Source organism: Sus scrofa, chromosome 10 (assembly GCF_054392235.1).
Source record: "Sus scrofa isolate SSC_HxYL_T2T_F1_AM1 chromosome 10, Sscrofa_HxYL_maternal_Yorkshire_Landrace_v2.0, whole genome shotgun sequence".
NCBI classification, from domain to species: domain Eukaryota; kingdom Metazoa; phylum Chordata; class Mammalia; order Artiodactyla; family Suidae; genus Sus; species Sus scrofa.
The window spans coordinates 14,410,333-14,432,375 of NC_139392.1; the positions used below are offsets into that span (position 1 = coordinate 14,410,333).

At 43.2% G+C, this 22,043-nt stretch overlaps 1 protein-coding gene across 4 annotated transcripts; it reads right to left on the reverse strand.

The window, feature by feature from the left end:
• Position 1: 1 nt before the first annotated feature.
• Positions 2-21,565, reverse strand: GREM2 (gremlin 2, DAN family BMP antagonist). 4 transcript variants are annotated; one of them, XM_084980694.1, is made up of 5 exons: positions 21,014-21,150; positions 18,248-18,355; positions 15,383-15,455; positions 5,329-5,615; positions 2-3,099 (listed from the first exon to the last, which is right to left on the reverse strand). In XM_084980694.1, the coding sequence occupies exon 5, from the start codon at positions 3,096-3,098 to the stop codon at positions 2,598-2,600; it is 501 nt and encodes a 166-aa protein (XP_084836820.1). In that variant the 5' UTR covers position 3,099; positions 5,329-5,615; positions 15,383-15,455; positions 18,248-18,355; positions 21,014-21,150; the 3' UTR covers positions 2-2,597. The 4 variants fall into 4 exon arrangements, with proteins under 4 accessions (XP_084836820.1, XP_084836819.1, XP_084836818.1 ...); XM_084980693.1 differs by lacking the exons at positions 15,383-15,455; positions 18,248-18,355; XM_084980692.1 differs by lacking the exons at positions 5,329-5,615; positions 15,383-15,455; positions 18,248-18,355 and having other exon boundaries at positions 21,018-21,565.
• Positions 21,566-22,043: the final 478 nt, after the last annotated feature.

Genomic DNA, 22,043 nt, shown 5'->3' on the forward strand with positions numbered 1-22,043 from the left:
ATTTTTGTGACTTATCACTCCAGGATCACATGTAATCCTAGAGTCTCTTTATTTCTTCTATAATTTAACAGTGCACCTATAAAATAATTACTTTATTCTTACAGCTTTTCATTTGTAAACAACGAATACAATTAAATACAATTGGAACCACTAAAACATACACTTTGTCCATTTATAAACAACAAATACAATTAAATACAACATACACGAACCCCCAGAAGGAGCCTCACCTCACTCTGCAGCATTTCATGTTGCTTCCCTTCCTACACCCACAAATGGGTTCAAAGAGCGTGCGCTCATGTTTGTATTCTCTGAGTTTAGAGCTTAAATCTGCTTGGGTTCCATGTTAATACAATGACAGAGGTGGGCTTTGCCGTCGGCGAGGCTTCCCCTCACTCTCCTCCGGCCTCCATGGCAGTCACGTGGCCCTCCTTCCTCGACCGCTTTTCTGCTGGGTTCTGTTCCTGATCCTGACTTGAGGTTTCCTAGCAAATGCAAAAATCCGTCTGAACGTTGACACCCCTCAACTCTCCATCCCAAGATTCCAGACCTCCTGGATTTTTGTTGAGTTCTGCCTCTTGATTTAGGCCTGTATATGCCGTTTCTGAAGCCAACACCCCCTTAAGAACAGCATATTCTGTTCAAGCCATGGTGTTACAGAAGTGACAGGAATGAAAGCTGCAGTGCAGGGGCAGGAAAGAACTGACCGACATGCCACTACCCCTCCAGGTGGATGCCTCTAGGTGCCCCATCACGGCCCTGTTGAGGAGCCGCAGTTCCCACTACAGCCTGTAGAGGGCCTCACACACCTGGACGGGGCCTGAGGGTTTGGGAATTAAGTGAAAAGTTTTCAGAAAATGCTGATTCTCGCCAATGGTATCCCATTCACACATAATGGATTCCACAAACACTTCTCTCAGGGAAGTCTGTGGGGGGGAGTTTGGCAAAGAGGCTCAAAAGACATATAATTTCTCAGGAAAACAAATTATATTAGTTTCCTTATCTCAAGACCACACATGAAAATCTCAACATTTCATTCTAAAAATGAAAGATGACCTAGTGTTTGCACATCCTTTTCAAAGTCCATTCCTTGAAAAGGAAGCTAAAAATAAAGACAAAAAAGAAAAAGAATATATATAAAAGAAAAAATAAGAAATAAGGAAAAAAAATAAAAAAGAAAATAAACAAGAAAAAAAAAAGGAAGAGAAAGCTAGTTGTTCTTTGTATGATAGTTCAACTAGATTTTCTAGTTTATATATTTTATCCTTTATTTCATCCTATGCCACAAAGTGACCAGACTCCTTATATTTTGATTTTCTCTCTCTCTCTCTTTTTTTGTGTGTGTCTTTTTGCCTTTTCTTGAGCCACTCCTGCGGCATATGGAGGTTCCCAGGCTAGGGGTTTAATCGGAGCTGTAGCCACCAGCCTACACCAGAGCCACAGCAACACTGGATCTGAGCCGCATCTGCGATCTACACCACAGCTCACGGCAGCGCCGGATCCTTAACCCACTGAGCAAGGGCAGGGATCAAACCCACAACCTCATGGTTCCTAGTTGGATTCGCTAACCACTGAGCCACGACAGGAACTCTAGTTTTCTCTCTTTTAACAAGAAACATTTTTTGCCTGCTCTCATGGCAGGGAAACAGTAAGCCTTCTCACTCACAGTTGTCCGTTAAATATTAAAGGGACTTTTGAGTTTCAGGCGAACAACTTCTCAGCGAATTCTCCTTCCTGCATCCATCCATCCCAACCCAATTTCTACATGGCGTGGCTGTGCTTTCGTACTTTCAGTGAAGCATTATTCAGTGTAAAATCATAACTCCTCCCATGTCCCTGCTCAACATAAGAATCATTACTTCTGAGTAAAACACCTCCAGGCAGATCACCACCTGCTCTGGTCCTTCCTCAGATTGGAGCTGAAAGCCAGAGCCGATATAGGTCAGTGTAAAAACCAGTGTCCACAGGAGATCTTTGTGTGATAACATTCTAATTATAGCGATAAACAGGTAACACCAGAGTTCATCTTTAGTCCACACACCTGCTGGGAGTAAGGCGAAGGAGGCAGGGGTAGCTTCTGTGAGCAGGTCCCTGGGGACCCCGCTTCATGATCCAAGGTGCTCAAGTTGTCCCCTCGACATCAAGTTTGTCAGGAGAACCTCCGTATCCACCAGTGTTGGCCAGACCTGCGTCCCAGCCACACAGAGGGCAGCCTGGGCTCACCAGGGGGAACATCTCAGCGAGGCCAGGGGCTCCCGGGAGAGGTTTGAGGGAGTGCCCTCCAGGCCACCAGGCCAGGCCAGGGAGAGATCCATTTCTCCGCTTCGTGGGAACGGCGATGCTAGACAGACTGTGTCACTGTAAGGTTCTTGCCGACCACCTGGCAGGCAGGGTTTTCCGTCGCCGTCCTTGGCGGTGCGCAGCCCTGCGGGGGAGGTGCAGGGACCGGGGAGGTCAGGAGCGCGGCCGCAAGGCTCCGTGGGCTGCTCTGCTGCGACGAGGACACCTTGGGCGCGGGACACGTGTCTGCCGCCGGGGACACGGTGCACATGGGGACGTATACGGGGACAGAGGAACACGGGGAATCACGTCCCAGCTCATGGCTCGTCTGAGCCAAGGGTCACGGACATGCACCTGCACTGCTTCACCTTCTGGATCTTCCGCAAGTGGAAGGGGGGGTCCCGGCCGGGGCACTGCAGCTCCACTAACAGCGCAGCAGCGCGCTGGGGCCTGCAGAAGGCGCAGGACTGGAAGGAGCCCCAGCTCCCACCCCCGGGTCGGGGGATGAAGAAGGAGTTGCACTGGCCATAGCAGAAGCGGTTGAGTACCGTGCGGCTGTGGCAGCCCTCCTCGTGCACCGTCTGCCGCAGCGGCTGCGTCTTGCACCAGTCGCTCCGCAGATACCTGCGCTCTGTGACCACCAGGGCCTCCTGGCTCGAGGCCAGCACCTCCTTGATGAGCTGCCATCTCCCCGTGCTTTCGGGGCTTCCATCCTTGCGGGGCGAGGGGATGGATCCAGCTGGTCGGGCCCTTTGGGCGTCCTCCACCTTCTCCAGAGCAGCCATGAGGAGCAAAGACACGGAAAGCTTCCAGAACATTCTGTGAGGAAAGAAGAATTAGAAGGCTTGGTTGGGACAAGTGATACTGGAGCGGCTGAACAATAATCAGTTAAGGATGCAAAGGGCATAGAAATTTTTTTGGGGGGTATTATGAATTACAGTTGGGGAGCTACAGATTCAGGTGAAATAAAAGAGTATTCCGGGGAAGAGAGGGTGAGAGGCTTAAAAAAGCAAAAGCCACAAGGTTGTTAAAGTATTCTTGGAAGAATTATGATTGATACTGACACCGAAAGGAGATATTTTTTCTTAAGGAATGGACTGTTGCAAGGTATTTAGGGTAAAGTATCTTGAGTTTTTTTTGGAATATTGTACAAATGTTTTGGACACGTGCTTGAAAACAATAAAGGGTCAAAAGGGCCCAGTCCACTCAGCGTGAGATGTGCTCAAGTCCAACTTCTCCAGTAGCCTCCTGGGTACATTTTACAGAGCTCTCTTAGCAATACAGATTCCATTTTGACTTTTGGTTAACATTTCCCCCTTTCGATTGAGATCTTTCTTTGCAAAGCATTGGTGAGAAACCATTTGGTCATTTGGCATCCGCAGCTACTACCTCAGTGCTGGGAAGAGGCATTCCCATAAAGTCATGTCCTGGAAGGAGGGAAAGAAGGAGTTGTGGGAGAAGTATGCTTTTAGAGAGCTTTATGGCCACATCTGAGCAACAAGGTGCCATCTAGGGAGTGAGTCTTAGGTGGCCTTCAAAATAGCAGAAGTTCATGGATCTGCATTAAGGGCACTCTTATAGGAGTGATCAGTCCTCTCCAGACATGGAGCTGTCATTACTTCTGTGGAGGGAGTCATAAAACGGTAGTAAGAGATACAAAGCATTACCAATGGAGAGAACACACAGTAGTAAATGCAGCAGGAATCAACAGCAATACCATCAGCAAAAATTTTAGACAACATCCACCCAAGCCAAACTAACATTTTAGTGTTTCTCCAGAAGTGGGTATGGCTTAATTCATAGCTTTTATTTGCTTTTTCATATAACTTATTAAGCGGGTGACATTATGTGATCATTCTGCTTTAAAAACACAGCATTCAGGAGGAGTTCCCATCATGGCTCAGTGGTTAATAAATCCGATTAGGAACCATGAGGTTGCAGGTTCGATCCCTGGCCTTGCTCAGTGGGTTAAGGATCTGGTGTTGCCCTGAGCTGTGGTGTAGGTCGAAGACGTGGCTTGGATCCTGCGTTGCTGTGGCTGTGGCGTAGGCAGGAGGCTACAGCTCCAATTAGACCCCTAGCCTGGGAACCTCCATATGCCGCAGGTGTGGCCCTAGAAAAAACAAAAAGACGAAATAATAATAATGATAATAAAAAATAACAAAAAACTCCACAGCATTCAAGTTGTAGTACAGGTACCACCCTGAGAGCTGTAATTATGTCAAGAGCTTTAATAATGGCAAGAATTTGTAAGACTGTCTTTCTCATTAAAGATACTTCAGAATTTAGAAGATTTATAGCTTGTTGGCTGTCGTTTAGTGCTTTTCAGGTACATGTAGTTAAGCTTCAATACGAGTATGAGATCTTCAAGTGCCAGTGAGGGATCCCAAAGAGCAGCCAAATAGATCAAGACTGACCCAGCCCTTCTTGCTTTTTACAAAGGGTAGTTGGGAGGGGCCGTGTTGAGGGTTGTGCAAAATGCCCTTGAGCCCAAGGAAATCCCAAGGTACAATGGCCTCTTCACTTGAGAGGAAGCCAAGGCCAGAGGTGAGTTAGTTCCACAAAGCCTGTGGGCTCCAATGAGGCCGTCCAAGAAATACAGGGTGGTGGATCCCAATCAATTCCAAACCAATCACTGGCTGCTAAAGTGACAGTGGCAGGGCAGGAGTCATGTGGTGCCCATTATCAATGTTGGGTATTATTAGCTAAGTTCATGTTTGTGTGGTGAAGCTGTTCCCAACATAAAGGGGTTTTGGTAGGTAGATGTCCACAGCCCAGTGTTACCCACACAAATCCATCCCATACTTGGGGAACACGCCCCCTCCACCCCCGAAAAAGACAAGAAGTGACATTCCTTGGTTTGGTCTAGTTCTTTCTTGAGATTGGGCCTAAGTAACATTGAGAGAAAACGTATTCTTTTTTTTTTTTGGCTTTTTAGGGCTGAACTCTCGGCATATGGAGGTTCCCAGGCTAGGGGTTGAATCAGAGCTACAGCTGCCAACCTACGCCACAGCCACAGCAACATGGGATCCAAGCCGCATCTATGACCTACACGCCAGATCCTTAATGCACTGAGCAAGGCCAGGGATCGAACCCGCATCCTCATGGATGCTAGTCACATTCGTTTGGCTGCACCACAACAGGAACTTCAAGAGAAAACAAATTCTGATGTCCAGAGTCACTTAGCTTTGGTTGATGGGCCATTCATTGGGGTCCAATTAATGATATATGGGGTTTCTAGAGTTGTGATGTTTCTTTCTTCTGGAATGAAATTTCTTCGTGACATATAATTGGATTCTTGTAGAGGAGATATCCAGCAAGTTAACCTGGAAGGGCTGGACAAAGACAGTTGTCCTCAAATCCAACAGTTGGATTTATTTTTTATTTTTTATTATTTTGTTTTAAGTTCTAATTTTTTTACCTTTTATTAATTTTTTTACTGTACATCAAAGTGACCCAATTACACATATATGTATACATTCTTTTTTCTCACATTATCATGCTCCGTCGTAAGTGACTAGACATTGGTCTCAGTGCCTCACAGCAGGATCTCATTGCTAATCCATTCCAAAGGCAACAGTCTGCATCTATTAACCCCAAGCTCCTCATCCATCCCACTCCCTCCCCTTCCCCTTGGCAACCACAAGTCTGTTCTCCAAGTCCATGATTTTCTTATCTGTGGAAAGTTTCATTTGTGCCATGTGTTAGATTCCAGATATAAATGATATTGTGTTTGTCTTTCTCTTACTTCACTCAGTATGGGAATCTCTGGTTCCATCCATGTTGCTGCAAATGGCATTATTTTGCTCTTTTTTATGGTTGTGTAGTATTTCTCGCTCAGTGGGTTAAGGAAATTTATGCAACATTTTCCCTGCCTTGTTAACTAACCCTCATGCCACTAAACTCAAGGGCATGACATAGATTCATGTTCCTCATTCAAAGAAAGCACCACTTTCTACTTGAACTTCACACTGACCTGAGACCTAAAACTCCAATTAACCAGGGTAATGAAGCAGATGACATTTGTTGCGGACAGCTTTCCCAAGATTTGGCATCAGGCCTGGAGAATCTTCCTTTTTACTTGCCTTTTTCCTGGTTTCAAAGTTTATTTATTTATTTATTTTTTCCTCTCCTAGGGCCGCCCCTGCATCATATGGAGGCTCCCAGGCTTGGGGTCCTATTGGAGCTGTAGCCGCCGGCCTATGCCAGAGTCACAGCAACGCAGGATCCAAGCCTGTCTGTGACCTACACCACAGCTCACGGCAACGCCGGATCCTTAACCCCCTGAGCGAGGCCAGGGATGGAACCTCATGGTTCCTAGTCGGATTCATTAACCACTGAGCCGAGACGGGAACTCTGAAGCAGAAGCTTTTTGTTTTTTTCTCAGATGGAGATTTTAGACTGTTGCTCAAGGGATCGATCAATGCTGCCGAGTCCGTGCTCCTCCCTTCCCGTCCTCATCCCTCGCAGGAAGCTGTGCGTGTTCAGGGCCAGCTTCTGAAACCTCTGCCTTGCACTTGCCTGAGGGGAGGGTATAGATTTTCTGTCTACGTTTACGTGACAATTAGAGAGACCTGCCTAAAACACTTTGAGCAAAATAAAAAGCATCCTGCCCACGCACTCCATCTGCTTTTCCTGGTCACTCTTGACTTCAAGCTCCTTTATTTTACTTGCTGCGTGACAGTGTGGAGGGAAGGTGACAGAGCAGGGAGAAAGCCACACAAAGCACACAAAGTGTGCTCCCTTTGCACTTCCTCAGAACGCTTGGCAAAATGATCTGTTTGTCTTTCTCTTTAGTTTGTATGTCTCTTGTCCGGATTTTCCTTTCTCTGGTTTCCTCTTAAAAGTTGGCACTCCCTAAAGATTTTTCCATAACCTTGTTTTCTAATTCCTTACATTCTTAATAAGAATTTCATTCTGGAATAGTATCTTCTTAGTGTGACTGTGTCAATTTACTTCCAGGGTCACTTTTGTCACTCTTGTGTCTGAACTTTTTTTTAGTAATTATGGGTTAAGTTTCTTTACAATTTTGATTTTTTGTTACAAAGAGATAGTCTGTCACCAAAAACAGGAATTTCTTTCACACCTAGGATGTCAACCACCAGCTCTCTGCCCATGGGTTCCGACCCAATGGCCTACCAAACTCCCTGGATGTCTGGTGGCTTCCCCTACTGACCTCCAGTTCTGTCTGTTCCAAATCTAATCCTATTTTCTCACTCATCTCCTCTCTGCCAGTTCCCTCTCAGTGCACAGCACCTTGTCCCCCAGCCAGAGAGCCAAGAGTTAGGGCAGGTCCTGTTAGCTTACTCCTTGAGAGCCAGTGTCTTCATTCATCTGTGCACACTGGTCAGGGCTTTGGAATCCAAGTTCTTTTTATTTTTTTATCTTTTTTCTTTTTAGGGCCACCCCTGCGGCATGTGGAGGCTCCCAGGCTAGAGGTCAAATCAAAGCCGTAGCTACACCACAGCCACAGCAGTGCAGGATCTGAGCCACGTCTGGGCCCTACACCCCGGCTCACGGCAACACCAGATCCCTAATTGACTGAGCGAGGCCAGGGATCGAACCTGGGTCCTCATGGATGCTAGTCGGGCTTGTTAACCACTGAGCCATGACAGGACCTCCCCCGAATCCAAGTCCCTAATGAGTGCTTCTACATACTACGGCATGAATAGTTGATTGATGGTCCAGCCAATGACTAATAAGATGTAAGAACAGCTTCCTGGGAAAGATTTCTACTCCCTGATGGAAAGAGACATGCCAATGAGAAATGATCGTTCTGGCTTTTGGTTGTGCCAATGCAAAGATTTTTGACTGAACTGAGCTACCTTGAGGGTACAAGCAAGGAATGAAAATCAAATCTTTGCACAAAGCATTTAATGGAAAGCAACTGGATTCTTAGTTTGCGAAGCCACTGAATTAACCACCCCTGGAACTGCTTGGCTCTAGACTTCACGTCTGTGACTTAAGAAACTCTTGAGTATTTAAATCACTTTACTTGGGTATTGGAGAGCCTTCTGATGTATATTCTAAGTTCTTAAGCCCATTAACAAAATCTTACTGTCTTTCTTGCCTCACTACTTGTGCTTGGGTCTTGAGCCCTTAGATATCACACCAGTGTCCTCACGTCCACACGGGCCTTCCTGCCTCCAGACTCACTCTCACATCCGTCCTCCAGGCTCTCATCAGAGTGGACATTGTGATGTGCAGATCTGCCTAGGTTATCTCTTCACATTAAATCCTTTAAAGATCTCTCACCGCTTACAAGTTCACTGATTAATTCAGCCCTTCATTCACCACGTGGCCTGCACGTTCTTAGTTGTTAGGTCACACAGATGAGCAAGGCACCTGTCTCATGCCAGCAATGAGGGAAATAAACACCAGGTGACCCGAAGCCTGAAGCAGGCGACGAGCTATTGGCTATTTGAGAAGCCCATGAAAGAAACAACGCGTCCCTGCCCTGAAGGGGGTCGGGGGAGAACTGAAAGAGGCATTTCCGAGGTTTGGACTTCCACACGGGACCTGATTAAACGGACACGAGGATGAACAGGAAGGGGGAGAGCTGGGTGTCCGCTTCAGACCCTGGAGTGCCGGGGACAGGGCTGGGGCTGGGATTCACTGTGATGGAGACTATGGAAGGGCCAGTGGGTAGGAGCAGGTGAATCTCTACGGCACAAGGGAGGAAAGATGCTGGTAGGAGATGGGCATCAGAGGGTGGGTCCGGAGTGGTGCTTGTTATGTGGGGCGATGGGAGCACTCAGGGCCAGGGCAAAGGGCCGAAGTGGGCTGAAGGTGGAATTCTGGAGACACAAGCATTTCAGGGGACCGAGGAAAGGAAACCTATGGTGGCAGCCGTGCACAGGCTGGAAGGACTCGCCAAGGGGTTCAGAAATCAGTTCACTGGGTTTAGGGAGAGAATTTTGGCCAGAGGCGTTTTAGAGAGGTAACGGAACTCAAGCCAGAGTGCAGGGGGGAGGACGTGGAGAGTAGGGATAATGAACCTTGTTTACTCTGCTTTGAAACATGAGAAGCCATAATTCATCAGTTTCCCAGACCACTCGAGGGTTCATTCGGAGGGAGGTGAAAGTGACATCTGACACGAGGGACACGGCTTTCTGACCACAACAACCGTAATCCAAGCAACGTCACCCAAAAGACTGACCAGCTCTAGGGAGATGCCAAGCTCTTGCCTGGGCTTAAAGCTCCCTGCGCTTTTCCTGAGGTGTCCCTTGATTTTCATATAATAAATCGTCTCCCCAAACACTGACTAGGTCTCTGTAAGGGAAATCACTGTCAGAGGTGAGACGAAGACTTTCCATCACCGCCGTATCCCTGGGACGCAGCATGGATCCTGGCACATAGTAAATGACCAAGACACTCTTCCTGAATAAGTGAAAAATCAGCTAATATTTCAGAGAAATCACAGATGTCGTAACTGCAAGTGTTCAAACAGCCGTACTGCAACCTGTGCTTGAGAAAGGGGCGCCTGGGAGGTTAGGAAATCACTCCTTTGCCTTTTATTTGAGAAATAAAGCTAATTGAAGTATACCGTTCCTGTGGCAAATATTTATGGAGTGCACATGTGTTCATGATATGTTTGGGAGTCCACTCTATTTTTTTTTAATCTCTCTGTTTAGATCTTTCCTTAGATCAGGCTAATTATAAATAACGTAAATAAAAAGGACTTCTCCTGAACCGTGTAGGGAATGTTTCTTGTTAATGTCAAACAGAATCAGTTATCCTTTAAGCCCAGTTTATCAAACATTTTGATATTGTTTCCAAACAGAAGTATTGGCCTATTTTTCCATAAGAGCAAGTGCTACTAGCAATAAATATCATGTGTTTTCAAGACAAATTCAATATAGGACACTTATGCTTTAATAAGTGGTCCTCAACCTTCATCATAAATAAGGCACAACTGGGAATTTGTTAAATATGCAGCTTCCAGGATGACATACGATAGGAATTCTGATTCTCAAGATCTGAGTTGAAACCTCAGACATGAAATTTTTAGTAAGTAGTTCATATTCTGAAATAAAAGCCTACTTTTTTTCTAAACTATAATGATCTAGGCTGCAGTCCAATTGCCCAAGGCAAACTTCCTTAATTACATCCTCATTAATAAGGACCAGATACTAATCCAGTGATACTGAGAGGAGTCAGTGTTAAAGTTAATTGAAATTTGATCTAACATCACTTCTTTCTTTGAACTATTTCCCTGCATTTAGAGTAGAGGACTCCTTTAACAGTTTGTGACAGGAAGATGCAAGGGAGAGGATTTGCAAGTGATTGGGACATGTGTTTCCACTTCAGATGACTTTTTTTGGGGGGGCTTTTTAGGGCTGCACCTGAGGCATATGGAGGTTCCCAGGCTAGGGGTCTAATCAGAGCTGTAGCCATTGCCCACGCCAGAGTCACAGCAATGCCAGATCTGAGCTGCATCTGTGAATTACACCACAGCTCACGGCCACACTGGGTCCTTAACCCACTGAGTGAGGTCAGGGATCGAACCTGGAACCTCATGGTTCCTAGTCGGATTCGTTTCCACTGCACCACAACGGGAACTCCTTAAATTCTTATTATTTTTATTTATTTTTTGCTTTTCAAGGCTGCACCCACGGTATATGGAAGGTCCCAGTTTAGGGTTCAAATCAGAGCTCTAGCCGCCGGCCTACACCACAGCCACAACAACGCGGGATCCAAGCTGCATATGCTACCTCTACCACAGCTCACAGCAGTGCCGGGTCCTTAACCCACCAAGCAAGGACAGGGATGCTCATGGATCCTAGTCAGATTCATTTCCGCTGAGCCACGATGGGAACTCCCCTTAAATTCTTAGTATTAAATGAGCCCACTAGTCCAACTTCTTTTTGTCTTACTTTTCCTCTCCATAATTTAAAATGTTACTCTGTTAATTTCTCCACATGTAATGAGGTCAAAATACATTAGAATAAAATAATATCTCAAAAGTGCTTTGTCTCTTGAAGGCATTCTATAGCAGCAAGGCTTGTATTGTTTTTGCTCATTTCCTTTCTCTCTCTGGGAGGGCACTTTTTAGATTATATGAGGTTGGAATTTAGGGGTTAAATAACACAAATACTTATCAACACAAATACTATCACTTAAGGGAAAAGAGGTCATTGCAAAATATTGTAAATTTTGGGACTAACAATTTTGTTTTGTGGGTTTTCCTCCTGAGGCTGTTCCAGAAAGAGCAATAAAGGGTGAAACTCATTAGTGCATCATTATCTTTTGTCTGAAGGAGACACTCTGTGGTTTCTGGGCAGCTCAGATGGCATTTGCATTGGTCCTGAGTGTATTTCAAACCCACTATATTGTTTAAACAATTTCCCCTCTTAAACATGAAAAGGGCCACCACTAAACCACAGAGTTGATGCTAAATTACTAGGTGAGGACTCTTCTGGCTCCTAAAGATTTCTAGATCTCTCACAAAATCATGGATCTTTCTTCTAATGAGAAAGCTCTGAGCCTTTACGGTAGACCTCCCATGCAGTCTTCCCTCGCCTGCCCCTAAGATGCTCTGTGGACTTCCATGAAGTCTGGTTTGGAATCAAGGTCACTGAATTCTCTCCAGCCTTGACGCTTAAGAGAAATTCCTTAGAAACTGCAAAGTATTCCCAAGTTGATTTGCAAAGTTTCCTTTATTGGCAACTGTAAAATCGATATATTTAATAGTAAAAATCTAGTCTGTTTTCTTTTCTATCAAACTAAGGCTTAGAATGGATATTGTTGATTTTCTTTTTTCTTTTCTTTTCTTTTTTTTTTTTTTTTTTTTTGTCTTTTTAGGGCTGCACCAGGGGCTTATGGAAGGTCCCAGGCCAGGGGTCGAAACGGAGCTGCAGCTGCTGGCCTACGTCACAGCCACAGCAACGTGGGATCCGAGCCACATCTTCGACCTACACCACAGCTCATGGCAATGCTGGATCCTAACCCACTGAGGGAGGCCAGGGATCAAACCTGCATCCTCATGGATCCTAGTCGAGTTTGTTAACCGCTGAGCTACAGAGGGAACTCCTAAGCCATGAAGGGAACTCAGATAGTGTTGATTTTATTTTATTGTTGTTCCCTAAGCTTACTTACCTTTCTTAGGGGTTTAGACTGTTTTTTTTTTTTTTGAACAGCAATATCAGAAGAGAAACTATGATGAAATCTTAAAAATATATTTGGGGTCATCTGGGAAGAAAATAGAGATTTCCATTAAGGGCAGTACAATATCCTGTATTTCCAGAAGAATATTATTTATTCGTTTCTTGTAATCATAAATGTAGATTTTAAACAGCAATAAAAATTATTGCCTTTTCCCTTGTTTATACTACTTCTCAATTATGAAAGTTTTAAGTTTTAATGTCTAGAAAACTATTGGTCCCAGGAGAGTCATATGGTAATTGAGCCTCAATTCTGTACCCAAATTATGGGTTTTATTTTTGATATTAGAATTTCTTATTATAATTATCAAGTGCCCAATATGATCCAATGATGCAACAAATGCTAAAAAATGAAGCAGTGGGTATCAGACACAACTTAGAATAGATTTACAAGGAGATCCTGCTGAATAGCATTGAGAACTATGTCTAGATACTCATGTTGCAACAGAACAAAGGGTGGGGGAAAAAACGTAATTGTAATGTATACATGTAAGGATAACCTGACCCCCTTGCTGTACAGTGGGAAAAAAAAAAAAAAAATGAAGCGGTGGGGAGTTCCCATCATTGCTCAGTGGCTCAGCCCTAAAAAGCAAAAAAAAAAAAGAAGCAGTCATTTGAGTTTGTGCCTTGCCTGGGCTTCACTCTCATCTCCAGCACTTACTACTAGTGAAAACTTGAGTAACTTTTTTTTTTTGGTCTTTTTAGGCCCACACCCTCAATATATGGAAGTTCCCAGGCTAGGGGCTGAATCAGAGCTCTAGCTGCCGGCCTACACCACAGCCACAGCAATGCCGGATCCGAGCCGTATCTTCAACCTACACCACAGCTCATGGCAATGCCAGAGCCCTAACCCACGGAGTGAGGCCAGGGATCGAGACCAAGTCCTCACGGATACTAGTTGGGTTCGGGTTCCTTAACCGCTGAGCCACGACGGGAAATCCTTGCATAACTTTTAAAATCTCTCGTTGCTACTTTCCTCATCCACGAACTAGGGAGAAGACTACTATCTGCTTATATCATTGTGGTGAAGATTAAATATTTAATACATGTGAAATTTCCTGAGTAAGTAGATTTCTCAACAAATTTTTGTGAAAGAAGTGAATTCCCATCTTCGAAATAAGAAAATCATCAAAAGCCAGGATTCACAGGGATGTCTTTTTGATCAAAAGTTACTTGATATTTCCAAATATATCACAATGGCTCCAAATGAAAAGTCCCTTTAACCTTTTATAGTTTAACAATGTACCTTCCCGATGACGTCACTTTAAGTATCCAAAGAAAACCATAAAATAATATTTTAAAATAGAAACAACCTATTGCTGTGCCAACTTGAAATTCTTATGACATGGCTTTACGAGAAGACCCATATTTTTTCTTTCCTCTGAGAGTTCACACTTGGAGCCAAAGAATTCAGGGGCAGTCTGTTTCTGGCTTCTCTTGGTCATCTGGAATTTCTGAGGGGGTTATTTCAGCACATTGGTAATTTGCTGGAGCCCATCATACGCCTTGGCTCACTGGTGAGCAACTCCTCTTCAAGAGACTGCCTTGATGTTTTAAAAGAATAATTTATGAATTTGTTGAAAAAATTATAAAAGTTCGGATACAGGACATTACAGCTAGGAACACACAGAGTGCCAGCAGAAAATAGGAGTCATATGACATGGACCCACTCTGCAATCTCCTAGTGCAAATCCTCTGTGGCATCAAAAGCAAGGGTACTAAGAGAGGCCAGGACAGTGAAGGTAGCACCTTAGGAAGCCGCAGATTTTCATCGTCAATGTTATTTCTAGTCGCTTCCACAGCAAGAAGAAAATTTGAAAATTCTTTCACATCATGCCTGTTAAATTCCTTTCATGTTAAGTCAAAGGTTTGGTTTTCACGTATCCAATGGTATCAGTTTTTCACAATTAATTCAGGCCGTAATTGACTGGCCTGTGCTTTGCAAAGGAATGTAGGTTATTGGAAGGGCACAGGCGTAGCGAGAAGTAATAACTACAGTTTTGAAATATTATCTATCAAATTCTGCCATCAGTTGGAGAGACAGGACTAAGTCATTCGTACAAGGCAAACATCAGTAATTTTCTTGCTAAATGTACTTGCTTTTTCTTTAGAGGATGGGCAAAATTCTGAACTGTAAATATGTCCTTAGATTCTATTCTATCGAAAGAAATGTGTTCTTCCCTGTTTGTACTTTTCAGCTATGTGGCCTCCCGGGTCTCATGGTCAGAGCTGACAACTAAAACCTAAGAGTTTCTGGATTTGCCGATTAGATGGATTCGTAAGCAAAGCTAACTCCATCTGAAGACTACGTTTTGATCAAAGACGTACGTCTTATTCAGAAACATCTACCTCACGGAATGAAAGATCCTTCTCTGTAGCAACAAATGTCACTCTGACATTGCCGGTGAATTTGTGCTTTTGGTCAATAGAGGCTTTGGAGAAAAGATTGTATGCCTGGTTTGGCATTATGAAATGCTAATTAGAAAACACAAACTCTCAAAGAACACACTGTCTAGATGAAAGCACTGTTTTTTTCAGAATGAAATTATTTCTAAATAGAATGTGGGTCACTTTCTTTTAATGAAGTATAGTCGATTTATAACATTGTGTTAGTTTCAGATGTACAGCAAAATACTATGTAGCTGCAAATGGCTTTATTTCATTATTTTTATGGCTGAGTAATATATTTATTACTCAGTTATATATTTATACATATACATACATATCTGTTAACATATGTAGCTACATAGATGGACCTAGAGATTATCACACTAAGTGAAGCAAGGCAAAGGCAAGTATCATATTACATCACTGATATGTGGAATCTAAAAAAATGATAAAATGAACTTACATACAAAACAGAAATAATATATATATATAATATTTTATATTTCCTTTATAATATATATATTATATATGTAAATACATATATTACATACCATATCTTCTTTATCCATTCCTCTGTCAATGGACATTTACGTTGTTTCCATGTCTTGGCTATTATAAATAGCACTGCAATGAACATTAGGGATCATTTATCTTTTCAAATGATATATGTCCAGGAGTAAGGCTACAGGATCATATGGTAGCTCTATTTTTAGGGTTTTTTTTTTGGTCTGTGGACGTTCCCAGGCCAGGGCTCAAACCCACGCCACAGCAGCAACCCAGGCTGCTACAGTGACAATGCTGGATTCTTAACCCAGTGCACCACAAGAGAACTTAGAGATTTTTAAGGACTCTCCATCCTGTTCTTCATTGTGGCTGTACCGGTTCACATTCCCACCAACTGTGCAGAAGCGTTCATTTTTCTACACACCCTTTCCAGCATTTATTAGTTGTAGACTTTTTGATGATGACCAGTCCTGACAATGCGAGGCAATGATCCCTGGAGTTTTGACTTTCATATCTCTATGGGAAAAAAATGTATGCGTGACTGTGTCATTATGCTGCGCAGCAGAAATCAACACAGCACTGTAAATCAACTATCCTTTAATCAAAAATTTATTAAAAAGTCAGTCACAAGTTTTTTTAAAAGAGAATTAATTGGATTTTATAAATGAACAATGTAAAAATGTTTAAAGAGAATTAATTGGATTTTTAAATGACATCTTAAAACTCCAATTAATTCTCATTTTTAAAAAATTCTCATTTTTATAAAAATTTTCTTACTGCAATGATAACTTTAAATAGGGAAGTATAACACAAAGGATCAGTAATACACGGGTAAAAAACCAACTTTTTCCAGGTTGTAAGGCTGAGTTTGTCATTTGTTTAGCCTATGCTAGAGGAAAAGCTATTTTAGCTTTTTGCTTTTTTTTTTTTTTTTTTTTTTTAGTGCTTCACCTGCGGCATATGGAAGTTCCCAGGCTAGGGGTCTAATTGGAGCTACAGCTGCCAGCCTACACCACTGCCACAGCAACGCCAGATCCGAGCCGTGTCTGCGACCCACATCACAGCTCACGGCAACACTGCATCCTTAACCCACTGAGTGAGGCCAGGGATCGAACCCACAACTTCATGGTTCCTAGTCAGATTTGTTTCCACTATGCCACAACAGGAACCCCTATTTCAGCTTTTTGAAGACTGCCTTTTAGCAGATACACAGGAGTCTCTAGTCCTTGCCCCAAATTAGATGTAGCTGGATCTCAAAAGGCGCAATTAATTAAGCACCAATTTTTTGCTGGGAACTAAAATGATGAATAAGAAATGTCCTGTGTTCTCAAGAGAATTTAAAACTTAATGAATGATATTATACATGACAAAAATATACAAAGAAGACTGAAACTACATTATACTAGAGGGGGAGGAATATCTGATATGATGTAAAGAAAAGACGTGAGCTGTTTTAATGAGTGGACTTATGTTGTCAAAAGGCTTCATTAACAAGGTAAAGATCATGCCATATCTTTTCAGAGCATCTTCTATTATAATGCTCGGGATGCACAATTACAATTACTAGTTTTGAGCTCTTCACTATTATGCCTATAACCATGCGAGGCACTTAGTTGTCTTCTCAGTACAGGTTTTTGAATAAATGAATGGAAGCACAACAAACTGTGGGAAATATGGAGGAGGAGGATTTGAAACCCATTTGGGTAACTTGCTTGGCCACATAACTTTTTGAAAGTTTTTAATTTCTCTAAGCCTTAGTTATCTCATTTGTAAAATGGAGATACTAGTAATAATATTAGTTAGGATTTTTGTAACAATTAGATGATACCTATAAAGTGTTTAGGGACTAGCCACCCTCCAAGAAATGTCAGCTGTTGTCACTGCAGGAAGCATGTAGAACTGATGTTTCGGGCTAGAATGAAATACAGTGACCCACTGCCACCTTCTCACTGTCCAGGGCTACTGATAGATTGCAGGCGTTCCTTAAGCTCACACTTCAAGTGTGAAGAAGAGGAACAGGTACAAACCCAAGTCTCCTGAGTTTCTTAGGTTATTAAGTTTTTGTTTGTTTGTTTGTTTTTTGTTTTGTCTTTTTGCCATTTCTTGGGCCGCTTCTGCGGCATATGGAGGTTTCCAGGCTAGGGGTCCAATCGGAGCTATAGCCACCGGCCTAGGCCAGAGCCACAGCAATGCGGGATCCGAGCCGCGTCTGCAACCTACACCACAGCTCACGGCAATGCCGGATCCTTAACTCACTGAGCGAGGCCAGGGATTGAACCCGCAACCTTATGGTTCCTAGTCGGATTCATTAACCACTGAGCCACGACAGGAATGCTTAGGCTGATTCTTTGTTTTTCTTCTTTTCTCTGTATTCTGCTTCCCTTTATCCCACTCCTGTCTGACAGAGTGAAGATAAAGACCGTTTGAATAGCTTCAAAGAGTGAAGTGAATTAAAAGAGAAATTAGGTTCTGTGTCAAATATGCTGCTTTCCTTATTTTGCCAGAGGGTACCAATTTTGGAGACAGAAGTAGAAATAAATATTTCTGAATGGTTTATCCCTTATCAAGACTCTAGACTCTGCTTTCCAAAGGGAGAAGGGTGCATCAAGTTAGGGAGACATTTTTCACTCATTTGGAAATTGGAGTCTTCCCCTCACCGGGAGGCAGCATCATTTTTCGGAGTTTGCATGCTGCCCTCTCCTGGTCTGTCCACACAGGAGTGTTAATAGTGCACCAGATTTCCATCCCATACTTGTGTGAGAGGGACCTGTGTGGGCATGAGAGTTCATTTCAAATAGGAAATCCCTGCAAAAGTTTATACTTGAAGCTAATTTGAGGAAATAAACTCTTTATTCCTTTGGCTCCCGGTTTATATTTAAGGATTTCAATCATTATAACATCTCATGTCATACCCTTGTTGTTTTAGCCCCCTTTCTTCTATGTGGCTCTAGGACTCCTCTCTGCAAATCAGCGTTCTTCCTCCACCCCACGGGCTGCTGTGGGCAGTATTCTGGAGCTGTCTGCGTTGAGATGAGTGGTTGGAAGATCCCAGTTTAGCTTGTTGTGTGATCAAAATTAATTCTACACATTATTAGCTCAATGTACAGTTAAAAAAAAAAATTGGGACTGTAGGGTAGGAAGAGAAGTGGCTAAGGAAACACAAAAGTAGCCAGCGCCAGAGACTTGCTTTGCAATTGCACACTTTCCCCTTCGAAACAATGCGGACTATTTGCTAATCCTTTTTGTGATTTGTTTCAAGGCCAGTACTCAGCACATTTTCTCTAATTGAAATAATTTGTCGCTTTTCCTCCCAAATGCTTAAAGGATCCTGATACTGAGAAAATGCCTGCAACCTGGCGTGATTGCCATAGCAACTCCGGAATACGAACACGACTGCTCTAATCAGTCCTGTGCCTGCACCTCTGCAGTCCCTCAGTGTCCTCCTTGACCCAGGCTGCCGGTCCTGCAGAGCAACAAACACTGGTGCTCAGACCCAGAGTCTGAGTCCATTCCCTTGCTTTAGAAGAAGAGGCCTAAGGAAGAACGGGTTAAAGGAGATTTAAAAGTATGTACCTTGTTTAACAGGATCAAACTTGTAACTTAAAGGTATCTGAAGTTGCAGCTCTGCTAGATGCATAGAGAATGAACTTTTGATTACCTCTCTTAATCAAGATTGATCACATAAAATAATGAGCCATCAAAGCATTGTTGATACTGATCTTTGAAAAACCTTCAACATATCTTAGCCCAAACTGCTACTTACATTCACTCTGTTGCTACCAAAACGACCAACATTGTTTTACAGTTTAAATGGTAAGAGGGAAGGGAGTCAATTTTTTTCAGATACTGTATGTATAGAAACAAATGTATATAGTAATATCAAACTACTACCCTTTTAACTAGTAGAATTTAGTTGGGTCAATTACTTTGTATTTATCTGAATAGGTAAATTCGGTTTCCTTCACGATGTGATAAAAAGGAAAATATTCATCTACAAATTTTTAAAATGCTCTCTCTCAAATATAATATGCACTTATTATGTCTAATCTTTGACATAATTTCAAAAAGACTTTGTCAACTCATTAAAATACAGCAATGGGCAAAACTATGGACAGTTTTCATGTCTCCATGATATAGCTAAACATACATTTCCCTTGATGACAAAAGGACATGTTTATCTGACCTCTTACAGGTCAGTGAAAATTCTCCATTGTGATATTTAAAACAAGTAACTTTCTTATAACTTCCTTATCTTCCTTGGCCAGGGACATGTGTTGGGATAAGGACTGTCCAGAAAATGGCATGACCGAATGGCGAATTGTTTGTGAAAACAGTAGATGTTTTGGATATGATCTGCTAGGAATCCATTGAGAAGAGTGTTATTTAGATTTAAGAAAACATTGTTTTTCTTCACTTGCTCTTGCACCTGCTATAGGGTCATTCTCTTATCAAACTAAAGTTCTGATCTGTTCACCATTGGAGGAAAAGCTCTTTTTATAAAGGGCTTCAGAGCAGGTGAATACCAGCACCTGGGGCTCATCCAAAGCAAGACGAACCCTTTAACTGAGCCTGTATTCAGTCCCCTCTGGCTTTGCCAGGGAAAGACTGAACTCATTAAACAATATTAATTTAATAGCAAATAATCAAAGGGGGGAATTATATAACCATCTTCAAAATTCACAAATAGAGTCAAGTCCTAGGAAATAATTTTTTTTTTTTTGCAAAATTCATGCTTCAAAACAAAAGGAGAAAGAAATGTCCAGAAGACTACCACTTTTAGGATCAAATAAAATTAAATCGAAGTTGACATTTTCTTACAAATATCGTATTTATAACCGTTCCAATTCACAATTTTCAAAGCAGCATTACATGAGGTCATGGAGTGCATCCTACCTGCAGGTGCAGAATATAAATAAATGCATTTTCAACTCATAAGACAAGGTAAAAATAAATCAGGTACACAAGAATAGTCACTGACAACCATATTCTTTCCTCTTCTCCTTCAACCATAGCAGAAGGATGTATTGGTATTTCACTCGTGAGCTTGGTCCATCTGGGTTGTACGCTTTAAAAATCAAAACCATGCTGACGTCTGCACCCTAGTTCCTCTTCCTGTGGGAGAATATTAACCTGTTCTAGGTAGGCGGGCAAGGCTTAGAGACTGCTTTCCAACAATCAGGGTTTGACTTGCCATAAGTCGTAATTACACTGCAAGCCACCAGGTGTATAAATGGACTGCAGGATAACAGGCAGGTATTGATATAACTAATTAATTGATTGATTAATTAATTTTGGCCCGCAGATTCTTAACCCACTGCACCGCGGCCAGGGATCCAACCTGAACCTCCGCAGGGACCAGGACCACTGCAGAAACAACACTGGGTCCTTAAGCCGCTGTGCCATGATGGGAACTCCAATATTATTATTATTACTAATTTTTAAAAAGAGATTATGTTCAAGTTTGAAGGTCCTTGCTTATATACCCGGATGATTCAATAACTCTTGTGGCCTCCAACCACAAGCTCACGCTATAACTATCTAGAGCGGACCAAGCGCGACCCTCACCCGGGGCTTTCGGTTCCTGCCGCAATACAACAAGCCCTGTCAATCCCTTCTAAGCGCCTCCGGGAGGTGGAAATCAGAGAGTCTGGGTCAAACTGGGCTTGACAAGCGCATACCTGCCTTGACGTGATGGAGGCGTCCTGGGGTCCCTGTCGTCCAAGCTGTGGGGTCCCAACACGGGAGAGAAGAGTTCCCGCTGCTGCCGCGCTGGGGCTGCAGGCGCGCAGGGAGCTCAGCGCAGGCGGAAGCGCTCAGGGTAGGGGCGCGGGGACCCCGAAGACGCGGCCGGCGCAGGGCGGAGCGCGGGGCAAGCAGATGCGCAGGACCCTGGGCGGCACAGAGGCGCCCCGAGATCGTGCTCCGTGGTGTCAGCGCGCTCCGCGACTTGTGTTGGCTCTGAGAGCAGAGCAAAGCATGCCAGCCACCCCCTTCGCTGTCCTGCTCAGCGCTTGGTTCTCATCTAACCACAAACACTGCAGCCACACACACTGTTTCTCTTTTCCTCCTTCCAGTCTCTGGATTTACAGCCCTGTGGTCTGTTGTAAGTTTTTTCTTTAGCAGATTTCCAACCCAAACCTTCTGGTTTATATAGAGAAATTCGTAAATCCGCAAAACCCACTCATTCCCCTTAGATCCTCTTCCTCCTTTTGTTGACGGGTTTGCAATATGAAAAATGTACAAAGCCTGTGTGAGCTAAGTTCTCACGTGCAAATACTCACACACACTCATCAGCATCATCCATTCCAGGCTCCTTTTGTTTTGAATAACAGCCCAGCGAAATTAAAAGCAAGCTGAGCCCACTAACGTCAGTGAGAAATCAACTAGTAAAACCTTGAATGAATTCAGGAGAAAACGTTCATTACTTGAGTTTGTTTTCTGTTCCGAAGAGCAATTTGGTCATTATCATCTTTACTTTTGTTTATTGAATACAAAGGCTTTTAACTCAAATCAAACTTATCAGCATCCACGGAAACATGGAACAATGAAGCCAGATCAATTCTTGTGCTGTGTGAACTCCGCGTGTCATATCAGAAGGATCCAGCGACACCTCTGTGCTTCCACTTTGAGTATTATTTGGCCTTCTCTCCACTGATAGGCTTAAGAACAAAATTAAGTCTCATGGTGTTTTATAAAACATGCTCTATT